The 16,546-nt window shown below is 42.9% G+C and overlaps 1 protein-coding gene and 1 pseudogene across 2 annotated transcripts in view; both read left to right on the forward strand.

Moving 5' to 3' along the window:
• Positions 1 to 16,546, forward strand: part of LOC309614737 (serine hydroxymethyltransferase, mitochondrial pseudogene) — a 241,450-nt pseudogene that overhangs the window by 135,787 nt on the left and 89,117 nt on the right. The gene's annotated exons all lie outside the window — the stretch shown is intronic.
• Positions 1 to 16,546, forward strand: part of TRPA1 (transient receptor potential cation channel subfamily A member 1) — a 75,029-nt gene that overhangs the window by 13,540 nt on the left and 44,943 nt on the right. The window contains 3 exon segments of the mRNA XM_082363684.1: positions 5,597 to 5,757; positions 12,308 to 12,467; positions 14,985 to 15,160. Of these exon segments, the coding sequence (XP_082219810.1) occupies positions 5,597 to 5,757; positions 12,308 to 12,467; positions 14,985 to 15,160 (497 nt within the window).

A 16,546-nucleotide genomic window follows, 5' to 3' on the forward strand; every position in this document is an offset into this window, starting at 1 on the left:
TACATATGACAGAGCACAATCCATAAAATGGACAAATCAGATTTTAATAGAAATTTTATAAATTTCTTTTCTAGTGACAGCATTAAGAAAATACAAAGAAGCCACAAAGTCTAAGACAATATTTGCAAATAACTTACCTGGTAAAAGTCTCGTATCCAGAATAAAGAACTCTATAGCTCAATAATAAGACAAACAATTCAATTAAAAAAGAGGCAAAGAATTTAATAAGCATTTCATTAAAAAGTCATATGAATGGCTAACAAGGCATGAAAACATAGACAGTATCATTAACCAGTAGGGAAATGGTAATTAAAACCACAATGAGATACCACCAAATACCCACTTGAATGACTATAATCAAAAGATTGTTGATAGTAAGTTTTGGTAAGGGTATGGGGAAACTGGAATTCTCATACAGTGTTGATGGGCATGTAAAATGGTACAGCCACTTTTGAAAACAGTTTGGAGGTTTCATACAAAGCTAAATACATGCTTACCACATGACTCAGCAATTTACTACTAAGTATTTAACCAAGAGAAATGAAAATATGTGTCCACAAAAAGATGTGTATGAAAAAGTTCATAGCTGCATTATTTACGATAGGGAAAAACTATAAATCTGGGATTGGTTGAATCCAGGGATGCTGAACGCGTGGATATGCAGGGCTGTGAATTCATACAACAGAATAGTGAGCAATAAAAAGGAAGAAACTATTAATACACACTCCAACATGGGTTATTCTCAAAGTGCATTATGCAAAGCAAAGGAAGCCAGATACAAAAGACTATACAGTGTATGACTCCATGTATCTTAAATTTCTAGAGAAGGCCAAACAACGAAGACAGAAAACAGATCAAAGGTTGTTTAGGGCGGAGGGTGGGAGAGGGGACTGACTGCTTTTAGGGCACAAGGCAATTTTTTGAATTGATGGAAGTAGTATAAAACTGGATTGTGGAAATAGTTGTAAAAGTGTATAAATGTACTAAAACTCATCAAGCTGTACACTTAGCATGAGTGAATTTTATGAAAAGTTTTTAAAAAGATGCCAGACGGGGCTTCCCTGGTGGCGCAGTGGTTGAGAATCTGCCTGCCAATGCAGGGGACACGGGTTCGAGCCCTGGTCTGGGAAGATCCCACATGCCGCGGAGCAACTGGGCCCCCGTGAGCCACAATTACTGAGCCTGCGCATCTGGAGCCTGTGCTCCGCAACAAGAGAGGCCGCGATAGTGAGAGGCCCGCGCACCGCGATGAAGAGTGGCCCCCGCTTGCCACAACTAGAGAAAGCCCTCGCACAGAAACGAAGACCAAACACAGCCATAAATAAACAAACAAACAAACAAAAAAGATGCCAGACAAGTTTTCTGTTCCTTAGTGGGTTTATTGGACCCCTTTTCATTACATTATTGAGTTAAGGCACTTAAGGTAAGGTAACCAAACAGTTTTACCTTCAGTTATAGGTTCTACTAATAATATATTTGGATTAATGATGTTTTTTTAAAAATAAATAATTTTGTAATTAATTTGTGAACAAATAAACAGAAACAATATTTAAATGTAAGGAAAAATGACTAAAGATAATTTTTGATAATCTAGATTGTTTTGTAAAAAGTTACTGAGCTGATATATATATACAACTATATTTTCCCTGAGAATTTAAATAAATTCCTCTTTATTATCATTTTTCATTTTCTTAAAGTCCTGTGTAATATCAAAAAGTAATTTGAAAAAAAAAAAAAGTTAATTTGATAATAAAAATTACCTTCTGGAAATTTCTACAAAAGTTTATTTTTTCTAATGACCATCCCTATTTTGAAATTAAAATTGGTGTAAAAATATTGCATTTCATTACTAAACAACAGTAATTAAACTTCAAAGGGAATGAGATCTTAATTGTAAATGGCTAGATACCATCTTGTTCCTGTCTACATTACGCATTTTAAAACCACGATTTGTAAAATCTTTAAAAAGGAAGCCCTGCCTGAGAAAAGGATGTTATTGTTGGGTAGGAAATAATTTAACTATTATTAAGAAACACTGATGGGAATGAGAGGTCTTGAGAGGACACTGCCTAAAAAGTGCCTGAAATGAACAAGTCCGGCCAAAGATAAAAGGAAAAATTAAATAATATTTCAATCTTTGTTTTCACAAGCAGAAAGCAGGGAGAAAAAATCAGATCTCTTAACACCAGCCATCTTTATTTTTCAGTGTTAAAACACTAGAGGACTAATTAAAAGAATACGTGATTTGGGGGATAAAAATGGGGCACAGAAGCAAGAATGAAGAGATGCTGAGCTGGCAGCTTAAGCCAGTGACTTTTTTTTTTTTTTTTTTTTTAATATGGAGCTCAAATACCTCTGGAATCCCATTTTATCTTCCTGTATGGTTGGCTGGGGTGATTTCAGTGTCCCTTTCAACCCAAGGTCAGAATGGACCCGGATGTCGCGGGTGAGGTGGAGGTTTTAACAGAAAAGGCGTTCCCTGGAGTTCAGAGGACTGGATCTCGCCCTGGCTCTGCCACCTCCAGCTGTGTGGCCCTGGACAAGTGCTGTCACCTTTCTGAGTTACTCTGTACGGGCTCTAAGCTCCCCGCTTGCTCTAGCTTCCTGCTTTCAGTCTAAAGCTACTGGTGGCCATTGGCTCAGCTCGGTGGCTGGGACGTGGATGAAGTCTTCTGACAATGCACACTGAGCTGACTCCCGTCTCCCATGCAGCTCGGGACCCCACCTCTGCTCCCACACCCCCAGGGTTTGAACCCCTGCTTCTTGCTCTGAATGCTGGCGTGGCTTCCTCTCCAGGTCTCAGTACTCCAGGCAGCTGTGTTCCTGAGAGGATCCAGCTCCTGTTCCCAGCTCCGTGGGAGCCAGAATCTACTCTGGGATGTCTCCAGATTCCTCCCACATTGCATTGCCAAGCAAGTCCCCAGTGTCCAACATTTCGATGTGTTTCTCAGTAGAAGAGGGACTCATCTTCTCCCGGGTCTCTCTCAAGAGCCATGGTTCAGGACCAAGATTAAGGCCATAATCCAGGAAGCTCTTCTGGGTGCTTGGAGTAGGGAATCTGCGGACGCCAGGCTTCCAAACAGACAGCAAGAGCCAAGAGCTGGGCACAGGGTTAAGGATGGAGAGCCGGCAGGTGGAGCAAGGGCCAGGCAACTATAGTTTTTCCCCTGGCATCAGAGGGGTCTGTCCCAGAAGCTGGAAGACTTGCCTACGATGGGCAGCGCGGTGCAGGAGGGCGAGGAGAGCACGCCGTGGGGGGAGGCGGCGGGGCGGGAAAGGGGGAGTGTTAGCCTCCTGTGACCCTCCTGCCAGCACCTCCACTGATGCTGGAGTTCCCTGGGCCCACATCCCTCTCTAACGCCAGCTCAGCCAGCTGACGCTTACCACCACGACATGCCCTCTGCCCAGCTTCCAAAATGACCCCGAAACACCCTGCTTTTAATTCTCTTTTTGTCTTAGTGATCCCTTTCAGCTAAGAGTAAGGAGAAAAGCAATTGATCAACATAATTGACTATCACAAACAAAAAGTCTTAATATTCCTATGAGGCATTTCCTTTTAAAAATCAGGGCTTCATGTATGTAAAACGTCAGGCAGACAGCAGTGACTCAAGGTTATTCTCTTTCCCCGTTCCTCTGATTCTTTCTTTATTGGTTTTCCCAAATACATTACCACCTTCAACTAAATGACAGTAAGGTATGCAGTCGATCCCAGTTCTGTACTCCCTGAACACAGATGCTGATGGGAAAACTGTGCAGGCAGTGAAGTTGAATGCTGTATCCTTCACCAGTCTTTCAAAAGTCCACATTCACGGGTCAATGACCAGTGATAACTTCTTCAATATTACCCTTCCAAGGAATTCCATTCAAAGGGTAGAATTGATGGCAACCTGCCATCTCTACTGGAAGATTTGAGGGGGAACCTTTCCATAGTTCCACAATATCATCATGCTACTTCACCTGCCCTTAAGTTCAGCCCAGTGTAACCCATAGAGCAGGCAGTCCACAAACCTTTATTTAGTGCCTGATCTCTGCCAGGTCGTGGATCCACAGGTTCTTGTGTCAGATGCTGGAGATTACAGGTTATTATGACAATCCAGAGCCTTAAAAGAGCACACAGACGGTCAAAAGACTGTCCCAGCTAAATTCCAGCCTATGCAGAGTAATCAGCTTCAGAATGAAGGGTTTTTTTTTTAATTTTTAAATTTAATTTATTTTTTTATACAGCAGGTTCTTATTAGTCATCCATTTTATACACAACAGAATGAAGTTTTTTAAGCTTTCTAACCTTGTGGCAGAAACACAGCGGCAACAGTCATGGAGGCTCTATTATCTGTAGGTAGATGTGGAACTAGCCACTCTCAGAGAGGAGACGCCTTCCACTCCACAATTACACTAATGCTGTGGATTAATAAACTCGGCACTGGCCCATGAAGACAAGCCTTTCCAACAGAGCCGAGGGTAAACAAGCAGACACCAGTCATGACTTTTTGTTTAATCTAAGAGTCATTTTATTAGCCATGCTGAAACACCAATCCCTGAGGGGATTAGTATTGTTATGCACAGGAAATGGGACCAGAGGTTCAAAGGGGCTTCATCTAATCTCTCAACCCGGTGCTAAGATTTAATCACTCCCCTTTTCTTTTGGAAAGATAAGTTTTTCTAAAAACCTTAGCTCCAAATCCAAGAGCCTTCTACAATGATGCGGACACGGGAAACTGAGGCCCAGTGGCTTTTAGCTGGAAAAAGAATTTTTTTTAATAAAAATCTTCCCAGCGTACCCCGTCATTCTCTCCCTCGTTCCCGTGCCCCGCGCCTTTCTTTCTGACTGCGCGACAGGACGGGGGCTCTTAGGGTTTTTATCAAAAAAGATTCCAGGGCTTCCCTGGTGGTGCAGTGGTTGATAAACTGCCTGCCAATGCAGGAGACATGGGTTCGAGCTCTGGTCTGGGGAGATCCCACATGCCGCGGAGCAACTAGGCCCGTGAGCCACAATTACTGAGCCTGCGCGTCTGGAGCCTGTGCTCCACAACAAGACAGGCCACGACAGTGAAAGGCCTGCGCACCGCGATGAAGAGTGGCCCCCGCTTGCCACAACTAGAGAGCCCTTGCACAGAAATGAAGACCCAACGCAGCCATAAATAAATAAATTAAAAAAAAAAAAAAGATTCCACATTCGCGTGACCCACCCTGACCTGACCCCTAGACTCAGGGGACTCAAGGGTGCGCTCCGCAGCTGCAGCCTGGACGGGCAAGTCGCGCTGTCCGCCCCAAAGCTGCGAGTCCCAGGACACACGTGGCGCGGCCGCCCGGTGGCCGCGCGTGGACACGATGGCCGCGTCCTCACCCCTCCCTGCCCCGCTCCTGCTTCCCGCCCTACAAGCAGCCTAAGCCGGACGACGCCTGCCAGAAGTTCTCTCGGCCTCACGCACAGCAAACCTCTTTGCTCCCGGGGACCGCCGGGCGCAAAAGAGCTCGGAGCTCGGGCGCTTACCCGGGTCGGGACCCGTACTCGACCCCGGCGGCGCGCGCGCGCGCGACCCCACGGCCGCCTCCGCGCCCGGCGCCCGCTCACCGCTCCCGCGCTCTCTCGCCCCAGGTGCCGGCGCCCGTGGGGAGCAGCTGCCGCAGGGGGCGTCCGGGGTGTGGTCAGTGAGGCGCAGCCTGAGGAAGATGCTGCGCCCGGGGGAGAAGAAGGAGCCCCGGGGCGTCGTCTGCCTGGGCGTGGAGGACCACATGGACGACTCCAAGGACTTTAAGGTACCCGGGCCGTCGGCGGTCGGGACGCGAAGTCCGGGCGGAGGTCGGCTCTTCCTAACTTTGCCCTCCCCGACTAGAAGTTTCCTAGCCCGCAGCCCCGGAATGGGAGGACCGGGCGAGGTAAGGGCTGCCTGCTTCGGGGTGTGCGTGCCTTCCAAGACAGGACCTTCTCAGGAAGGGGGGGGGGGGGGGCGATGGACCGAGTTATTAAAAGGCGCCCGCCCGGTGCCTGCTTTGTCCTTTTTGTTTGCTTGTTCACCCTGCTCTTGCTCGTGATGGGCAGCTGCAGTCTGGGGAGACCTACCCCCAAAGTATCCTTAGCATTCGGCAGAATCAGGCAATTGCCTAAAATCAGGACAATTTTGGAGCGTGTGCTGTTCCGCTTGACCTTTTTATAGATTTTATTTAGAACCAAACAGCTAGATGGCTGTATCTGGCAGTCGGAGAGCCAGCTATTCACGGGGTGTTTGGGGGTTCAGAAGCATATGCTTGTCTCGTGGAGTGAAACAGAGAAACGAGCACTTACCAGTGAAGTGCTGCGGGGGATGGCAGGACCCGCGGGCTCCTCCAGGGGTGGGGCAGTCGGAAGGGGCTTTGGGTGAGGAGACCCTTCGAAACTGGGTAGGTGGTCTTCCGGAGGCCCAAGGGCTAGGATGGGGCTTCTGTTTCTTTTGCGATTTCCGGCCGCTCTGCCCAAAAGGCGGCACCAGCGCCCCCTGCCGCCTGATGGCGCGATCCGAGGGCGGAGGCTGTGGACACTGAGAACACTCGCCCCTGGATTTCCTCACGTTGTCAGCAGGAGGAAGAATCTCTTTTTAAACGTTAAAATAGAATTAAAAGTTCTCTCTAACCCCCAGCACAGATCTCTCTGCACGGTGGAACCCTGTTAACATGTCCTTATGTACTTTCCAGGAGGGATAAAAGGCTCATACAGATACACACACGTTGATATCTCTTTTTTATTTACAAAGTATGAAGCCACAGAAATTTGCACTTTGATTTACTCATGGAATATATTTCAGAATACTTTTAAAATCAGCACCTGGAGATGTACCTCACGCTTTTTAGCAGCTTCATAATATTCCCTTGTATGAATGTGTCATGCTTTATTTTACCAGTCCTGCACGTGTATACTTAGGTGGTGTTTGTTTTGTTTCGCTATTACACATGTGGTTGAGTGTCAGTGAGTGTAGATGTGGCTTCCTCTGTCTGTCGACAGTACCTTAGTGAGTATGTTAAAGTCCTAGTAAGATCAAGAGTTATGTACAGCTTTAATTTTGGTAGAAATCGCCACATTGCCCTCTAAATAGGTTACATGACTTGACAGTGTTTTTAATCATGTGTGAGCAGGCATGTGTAGTAAATCACATAAAGCAACAAAGCAGGCCTCGCAAGGTGAGTCTATTTGCACGTCCAGATTAAACACTGACTTTTTTTCCTCCTTCTTAATATTAGTCTATTAACTATGGTCTTTTGGCTTAATAAAAAGAACTGAGGTTACAAGTGAATATCAAACACTAGGAGAGTGTCTTTGGAATTAATATTAAGGGACAGGAAGAAATTTTTAAATTTTGAAAATCACGCTGGAAATACTTTCTTTGCTTACCTATGTGGGTTTTCTTTTCTGGAGATATTAGTGAAGGAATTCTGCAGCACAAAGTCTCAAACTTATTTTTCATCATGTTTTTGTTTGTCTTTATTTAGTTTTCTTGCCTAAGTCCAGTCGAGGCATTTATGTTATTTAAGGCTTTTAGAAACCACAGTCGAGCTTGTAGATTGAGGGATTTTTATATATTATTTTATTACCTAACTCCAGATCATCCTGTAGAAACCTCAGCTGTGAGACTAGTTACAAATCAATACATATAACACTCTGGAGAGTTCTGAACTCTAAGGATTTCCTCATTAAGAAGAAATTATCGTATTTTCCCCAGCACACACATTATCTCAGGAATACTGACAAAATCAAAGGATGGCAGAAACCTGACAGGATTAGAAATGTGGAAAATGAACCATCTGACTGATGCCTATAAGCTTTTCCAATGACTTTCTTTCAAGGGAGTTAACGCTTTAGCATTTGGTCTTTCATTTGTTATAATTTCTCATAGTTATAATCTCTCATTTGTTAAAATCTCTCATTATAATATATAGTTTCCCTCCTTTTTGCCCTGTTACCCATTATATGTATTTCATTAAAGCAACCTAAAGCAGATGTATTTGATATCTGCAATTTAAAGGACTCAGAATTAGCTTCTGTAAACGCGATCTAGTCTGTTATGTTCTATATCTAGTCATATAGTTCAGAATCCGAAAGAATCTGAAGTGACCTCATGACAGTAGAAAACTATATTGACTGAATAGATAAACTGTCTACATGACATCCTTGATTTACTTTCAGAACTTTCTATAAAGAAATCTCTTCAAAGCCTAGCTTAACATGTCATGAGGGCTTCCCTGGTGGCGCGGTGGTTAAGAATCCGCCTGCCAATGCAGGGGACATGGGTTCGAGCCCTGGTCTGGGAAGATCCCACGTGCCGCGGAGCAACTAAGCCCATGCGCCACAACTACTGAGCCTGCGCTCTGGAGCCTGCGAGCCACAACTACTGAGCCTGCGTGCTGCAACTACTGAAGCCCGTGCGCCTGGAGCCCGTGTTCTGCAACAAGAGAAACCACCGCAATGAGAAGCCCGCGCACCGCAACGAAGAGTAGCCCCCCGCTCGCCGCAACTAGAGAAAGCCCGCGCGCAGCAACGAAGACCCAGTGCAGCCAAAAATAAAATAAATAAATTTTAAAAAAAGTCATGAACTGAATTCAGACTGCTTAGCACACCTGATGAGCTTGTATAGAATATTTAGATGCTCTGCTGTCATTGTGAACTCAGCAGTGCCTTGTGAGCCTCTGAACCCAGTCCTTGCTGTCGAGAGTGTGTAACTGGGTTTGTGTTGACGGCACATCACTGAGCAGACCGGTAAATTGCTCTTCCTGGCACTGTCGGGTAGACGATAGAATCCCTTTATTGTCACTGGAAGAACGCATCAAATTCAGGTGCTACAATACTTCCAAATGGATTTAGGTAAACACTTCCTTTGATAGGGTGAGACATTGAGAAAGAGTCTCTTTCTGTGAGAGGCTCATTTTAAATTTATTACTGATATGCGTAAATTTGGAAATGGTTGGAAACACGCTGTTATAACCTGTATTCGCTAAAGCTGTATGTAGCTTATACAGAATTTTGTGGTTGAAAAGTGACACATCTCTATTTAAGGGACTATCACTGAAGAGTGATTTCTTAGGTACTATTCTGTGATAACAGAGCAAAATCCAATGTTCAGAATTGTAAGAGAGTTTGTTTTATTTCAACCTGATATTTACTGAATGAACTCTAATATGCTTAATATTTTATTAGCTATTTGAAAATACATTAAGTACTTTAAGACTTCATTTTATTTCATGATAGCTTTTAATTTTAATAGTGAGAAACATTCCTGTTATCTTTAAAATAACAAATTAGGGTTTTGGACACATATATTATCATGTATCAAATGTGACCAGTCCCAGTCAAAGGCAGAATTAAAGCAAGAACTTGGATCATTTGTTTGGGGGAGGTTTTCACATTTTCAGAAAGTAGTCATTTTACAGTGGGTTCTATAAAAAGCTACTGTCTTGTAGAACATTTTGCTTTTGGCCCATGTGATGAGCTATTTGCTTAAGAAATAGCTTTGGAAAAAATTCAGACATGTATTATTTGGTCACATATTTGTAAAGCTGAAAGGAATATTGAGAAATAATTTTAGTGTGTATATTAATGAAGTTCCCTTAATTTTTCCTATTGATTTTTAAATAAGTAGTTCAGGGAAGTTCTAGTGTGTAGCCCATATCGCCTCAACTGCTGTTGTGTAAGAGCTCTGGGTCCCCCTTCCTTCCTTCCTTCCTTCTCTCTTTATGGAAAATTTATTTACATATATGAAAGTATCATGTAAAATAAGCATATAAATGTCTAGTACACATTTAGCATAGATGGTGTGAGGAAAATACTAGAGATAGTTTCTCAGACCTTTTTTGGTCTCAGAACCCCTTTAAACAAACAATCTTGAGGATCCCAAACACTCCTTGTCTTTGGGTTAGAGCTGCCAATATTTGCCGTATTAGAAATCAAAGTGGGGAAAGTGTTTTAAACATGGGACTACATGGCACATATCCCAGTGACTGTCAGAGGTGTGATGTCACCACACATCTTGTGGCCTCTGGAAAACTCTGCTCTGCACCAGTGAGAGAGTGAAGGGCTGGGGTACAGGACGGCATGAGTTGCTCTCTGAAGGCCTGGAGGAGGAGGGAGGGTTGAGGGGGGCTGTAGGTCATTGGGAAGCAAGGAAAGGGAGATGCATGCACTTCATTCAGGTGGAAGCCTGGAGAAGCTCAGGCTAAGCCCAGCAGGAACCCAGCAGCACAGCCTGGTGCCGGGCGAGCTGGACACTGGTGTGCAATTCAGGGACAGGCCCGAGCTTGGCTTCAGCCTCAGTTTGGGGCCAAAATCTGCAATTCGGCTTAGGCTTTGCCTTCGGCAACCAAATATCAAAATACCGAATTTGATGCCATTTCTGGCATCCCTGAACTGGCACGTGATCAATGATACCATTATATCTAAACAATGTAAATATATTGGCAATAAAATAAAGTTTGTCATTTATATTTATTGCTAATAGCTAAATATTCACTTTCAAATATAGGCAGGACTTCTATAAGCAACTTTGAATAAGAATCGTGTCAGTCAATTGAAGTATAATTAAATGTGACTATAATTAATGATTTTGAAAATTCTTAATTTTCTATGTAAAACAGACATTTAGAATTTTCAAGTAGTTGAATAGGGAACTAGATTGTCAATTAATATAGTTATTAAGAGAGGATGCATTGTTAATTTTAGGAAGAACAGAACACAATTTTTGATCCAAAGCATTTATAAAAGTGTAATAATAATGCAAGGCAAGATAATAGAAGCAAGTTTTTGACATTAAGGCTTTTATGAAATTTTTTTTGCTATAGTAACATTAATAACATTAAGTAAAATGGTGTTTAGAGAGTTATTTGATTTTTGGTAAGTTTATTCTGTTTAGGCAATGAGCTTTTCAAGAAAAAGTCCTGTTTGGGAAGGTGTCACGTCTTGTGAGGATGAATCAAAAACAGAATGTCAGCACCTCGGAATTTCACAAGGAAGAAATGTAATGTCACCCATGATTAATCATGTTCAGTGCAGTTATACTAAAGAATATAAAGAGCATGAAGAAAAAAATCTTAGAGAAAAATAAGATGTTCTAGAAACTTCTTGCTCCTCCCCTGACATCAGTGGAAGTGAGCATCTGTTGGGAATTACACTGCTACAGGCCAGTGACAACAGCCAACGACGCCTGAAAGTTATGAAGCTTGCTCTGCAAAGTCCCTTTTTATGCTCTGGAACCTTATTCTATCACACAGTTCATGCTAGGATGGGGTTTTGCCTTCAGCTTCAGTTTCTACTGTATGTGGGGTTTTTGGCGTTCATCAGTCAGCCAAGATATGTATTCCGAGCACCTCCCGTTCAAATTCTGACCTTTCCCCTTACTGTGTGCCTTTGGGCAAACAGTGTTACCTCTCAGTGTCCTGATCTCTGGCTCTGAGTAAGTACACAGTAATGCTAGCCCTTCCTGCGTGCAGAGAACAATGAGGAATGAACCTGACCTGAGTAGGCCTGGTGCAGGATCCCAGTGGTCAAAAGAGGAGGGATCGTTCATTCCTGGAGGAGAGTGGGCAGCTATTCTAGATCACTGACCAAGTGACCTAACGTGACGATTCTTTAATATGATTCTAGCTCTGTTATCTAAGGACACGTGGGATGGGAATCGACTGTCAGCACGAAGGCCAAAGAGAGAACAGTAATTTAACTTCCTGCACTTAATCCTTGAATTCAAGAAAATCTTTTTGTCTAACCAGAATCCCTCATGCTGCAGTTTTAGTACATTTCTCATCTGGCAGAGAAAATGCCTCTATGTTTTCACTCTACTTATTTTTTTCTCAGCTCGCATCCCTTACACTTACTTCCAAACTCTTCTTGAGGCCTTTATTTCTACAACATATACAGGTATAGGATCAGAAAAATTGAATTATTTATTTAATGTACTTATCAATGAGCATTTGCTGTCACTTTCTGTATGCCTAAGCATTTTGTGTTCTCCAGAAAAAAATATTGACTTTATCATAAGCATGAGAAATAGTTTTGGATGATAGTCTTTTTCGTTTGTTTGGTTTTTGTTTTTTTTTAATTTTTATTTTATATTGGAGTATAGTTGATTAACAATGTTATGTTAGTTTCAGGTGTACAGCAAAGTGATTCAGTTATACATATACATGTTATCTATTCTTTTTCAAATTCTTTTCCCATTTAGGTTATTACAGAATATGGAGCAGAGTTTCCTGTACTGTACAGTAGTAGGTTGGATGATAATCTTTTAACGACTAACTTATATTAAGTTTTACACATGCTTATTTAAGGTAACAATTTTGTATATACTTCCAGGTGGTTTTTGAGGGAAGTGCATGCGGTTTACAAAACTCTGTAAAGAAACAAAAGAGGTTAAAAAACTGTGATGATGTGAATGCCTCCCCTTTGCACCATGCTGCAGAAGAAGGTCAAGTGGGTCTGATGGAGATGATCGTCAATGAATCCTCTTGTGAAGGTAGCAGAACGTTACAACGAGTACTCCGTAAATCCATCATCCCGTTAGGCTCATTAGCAAGAGCGGAATAAAGTGATTCTGGAGGATAGGTTAGTTCCAGATTATAAAGGGCCTGAATATGTCACTCAGGAGTGCGCTGTTCCCTCCAGGCCAGTGCCCCTCAATCTTTTCCACTGAAATACTGCAGAGGATAGTGCAGAGATCGGGGACAGCCCCCTGCAGGTGCAGATTTTCTTTGCATTTTGATGATAGATCATAAAAATTCATGTACATTTCATGTATTCTTGTATACCATTTTCACTGAGGTCATCGTATACTTAAATTGCTTATCGTGGAATAAAAGTGAGACTCCAAGAAGATGTAACATCCTCCCCAGCCTCGTACGCCCAGCCTTGTTTGAGAAACTCAACTGTGCTTGATAAGGAAGGGGGATGCCACAGAGATTTAAGCAGTGAGGTGGTGTGATAAGACCTTTATTGTTTTAGGTAATTCTGTCAATATTATGGAAGATAGATTAGAAGTGCAAGCTCAGTTAAAAAGCTATTATAGTAGTAAAGAGAAGATGAGCATCCACCAGGGTTTTGAGATTAGAATAAGGAGAAAGGGAGAGATTCAGGAGCTATTTTGCGTGTAGAGTAGACAGTGCTTGGTAAAGACGGAATATGAGGAGTAAGTGGCCAGGAGTTGGACTGACTCTGAGATTCTTAATTTAGGAATTAGGTTAATAGTCGAGCCATCCAGAAGAGAAAGCATATAAGAAAACAGAAGAAAAGTGAGTGTAAGAGTGTGAGGTGTTAATGGTTTGGGTCATACTGAGTTTAAAAGTCCCAGGGGACATCCCCTTGGAGACATTCAGTAGACTTGGAGCCTAGTATCTTGTGTCTAGTAGACTAGAAATACAGGAGGAAAGGAATAACCCCCACAGGGCCCTCGTTGCATAGGAAGTAGCTCAAGTGGTGGAAATGCATGACAATCCTTTAGGAGACCATAACATTGCCAACAAGGGTGGATAAAGGTAGAATGCCAACGTTCAGGGTCAGAGGGCAGAGGAAAAGCCAGCAAAATTATGGTGAAGACAGTGATGGAGAAGAGATTGATGACACATGAGCCAAGGGAGAGCTGAGTTACAAGGACCAGGTGCCACAAAGAGGTCACATAGGAAGAAGATCACAACAACCTTGCTGTTTAGAAGGCCTACCCAACCCTTGTAAAAATGATTTCTGAAAAGTGATGGAGGTAAAAGACAAATTCAAGTTATTTAATTGGTGAATGGGACTTCGTAAGTTTAGGCCCCAGGTTAATTAAGTTCGGTGCTGAACGAAATGCTGAGTGGAGTGCTTTGTCTTGATCAGACCAAATGGTCAAGAGGTGTGTGTATGTCAGTGTGTGTGTGTGTGTGTGTGTGTGTGTGTGTGTGTGTGTGTGTGTGTGTGGTTGAGAATGAGGCACTAGGATGAATGAAAGAAGATAGTGGAGAGATAAATTTTAAAAAGGAGAGAAATGGAAAACGTGGCTGCAGCATGGTTCCAGGTATCGTACAATAGATGGTCCCCAAGTCATATTTATGAGTGAGCACTTTTCCCCCTTCTTCAGACATAAAAATATCCTACCACCAATTACAATGGTTGATAAAGCGGTCTATTTTAGAACAGATACAAAAAAAACCCTGAAGTATCAAAGGGCATGCTGAGCTCACAGGGTAAATAGTACAATGTATTGTATTGTAGAAATATGTGGAAACCATGTGTGGCATCAAGGGGCTCAAACTCTAATTCCAGTCTTGTGTTTATTTGTGGTGTGTCTTTTTTCTCATTAACATTTTTTGAACCATTGCCTATGGGCAGAACACTCCACTAAGATCTTTAAGAACATGATTTGATATTCTTCTTCCAAGAACGTTGCAAGGTATACATATCTTTTTCCCTTCCTCCCTCCCTCGCTCCTCCTTCCTTCCTTCCTTCCTTCCATCCTTCCATCCTTCCTTTCTTTCACCAAATTGGAATATGAGAAAACTGAGTTTCTAAGAGGTCAGTCAGCTTACAGAGCTCCTTACTAGCTGTGTAACGTTGGCAGGATTGTGAACCTCTCTAGGCCTCATCTTTCTGAAAAACAGTCACAGTTCCTTGTGGGCTGTTGGAGGGTTGAATAAAATAATGGTTGCGTGGAACTTAGTACAGTGCCTGGCGTAGAGGTATTGCTTTTATATAAGCTCATTGCTTTATAACCATTCCCAAATTCGTACCACAGATAAAAACATGTGATAGGAAGACCTATTTCTTATGGAGTCTATAGATCAACAGCTAACTCATTTGACAAAGTCAGTGCCATATGTATGTGCATTCCCAAAGGTGTCCATTAGATGTTTTTGAGAACTGAAGCTATCTTTTTATTTTTCCTAAAGAAGGAGCAGCCCGCTACAATGGCACTTGGCACTGAGCTTTGCAGTGAATAGGCGTGCAGTAGGCAGTGAGTACGGTCCAAGCAAAATCTAACCCATGTTTTCGTGTCTTTTTCTAGTACTGAATGTGATGGATGATTATGGAAATACCCCTCTGCACTGGGCTGCCGAAAAAAACCAGGTGGAAAGTGTTAAGTTTCTTCTTCGCAAAGGAGCCAATCCAAACCTCCGAAACTGCGACATGATGGCCCCCCTGCACGTGGCTGTGCAGGGTTTATACAACGACGTGATGAAGGTAAGGCTGCAGGCGGTTCTCCAGGTACTGACCATCGTAGCGTGGGCCGGGACCCACGTCCAGCTGTGTCTGCCTGCTCCAGAAGGCCAACCTCAGCTGCCAGGGCCAACGGAATGTAATCATTTTAACGTTGGCTTTTCTTCTGACCAACTGACGATAGTGGTGATGATGATGATGACGATGAGAATAATAATAACAACAGTCTGCATTGACCAGTTCTTATGTATCAGCTACCAGCGTTTTTCCGTGTTTAAGAGCTTTCCGTGTTTTAGGTTTTTAAATCCTCCTCATTTAAAAAAAATCTATAAAGTAAGACTATTATTACCCCCATTTCATAGCTGAGGAAACTGAGGTAGAGAGAGAATTAAATAACTTGCCTAATTAGCGCATAAGAGTTAGGTGGTGAAAGCAAGAATTAGGAATTTTTTTCTCATCTTTATGTTTTGCAAGTCAAGACTTTACTGCTTTTACCTGGCCAATTGAATGATTAAAAGGAAGAAGGTGATGGGTGCCTCAGTGAAGACAGAAAGCATCATTATGATTTACTGTTTTTGTGAAAGTGAATGGCATGCCTTAGTGGATGGCATGTCTTTGCAGAAGACAATAATACTATTGGGAAATTTCTTCTTATTTTTTTCAAGAGAGTGGGTTTGGTCAAATAGAGGAAACCTTGGTAAATGCCTAAAGGGTATGGTTTAGGTCATGGCTTTTAAACTACATCTCAGGGTCTCACAGACACACTAGAAAACACACATGCTGACTTAAAGAGGAATGCAATTTACAAGCAGATCTTGTTCCAGAAATTCATTTCTTAGGTAGGCAATCTGGACCTTACAGTAAGTTTTCCTATAGAAGCAATGTTGCGAAGGATGACTTGGCTGTTGTGCTTGTGACCTGTCTTAGTCAGTTCGGGCTGCTATCACAGAGAACCGGAGACTGGGTGGCTTAAATAACAGTCATTTCTCACAGTTGTGGAAGCTGCATTGTCCAAGATCAAGGCACTGGCAGATCTGGTGTCTGGTGAGGGCTTGATTCCTGGTTCATAGATGGCCTTTGTCTCTCTGTGTCCTCACGTCATGGAAGGGGCAAGAGAACTTTCTGGGGTTTCTTTTACAAGGGCACTAATCCCATTTGTGAGGGCTCCGCTCTCATGACCTAATCACCTCCCAAATGCCCCATCTCTTAGTACCACATGGGGGATTAGGATTTCAATATATGAATTTTGAAGGACAAAAATATTCGGTTGATCACACCACACCAGTGAGATCTCAGGGGTGTCCATGAGCTCCATGCTCCCTTAGCCCAGATACCTTCCTCTCAGCCCCCTGAGTCCTTGTCTCCTTTAAGCCAGACACAGAGGGTGTGAGGGGAGCCCCCTTTCCTCTC

The sequence above is a fragment of the Balaenoptera borealis genome, assembly GCF_965194805.1.
Source record: "Balaenoptera borealis genome assembly, chromosome: 17".
Classification (NCBI taxonomy): Eukaryota; Metazoa; Chordata; class Mammalia; order Artiodactyla; family Balaenopteridae; genus Balaenoptera; species Balaenoptera borealis.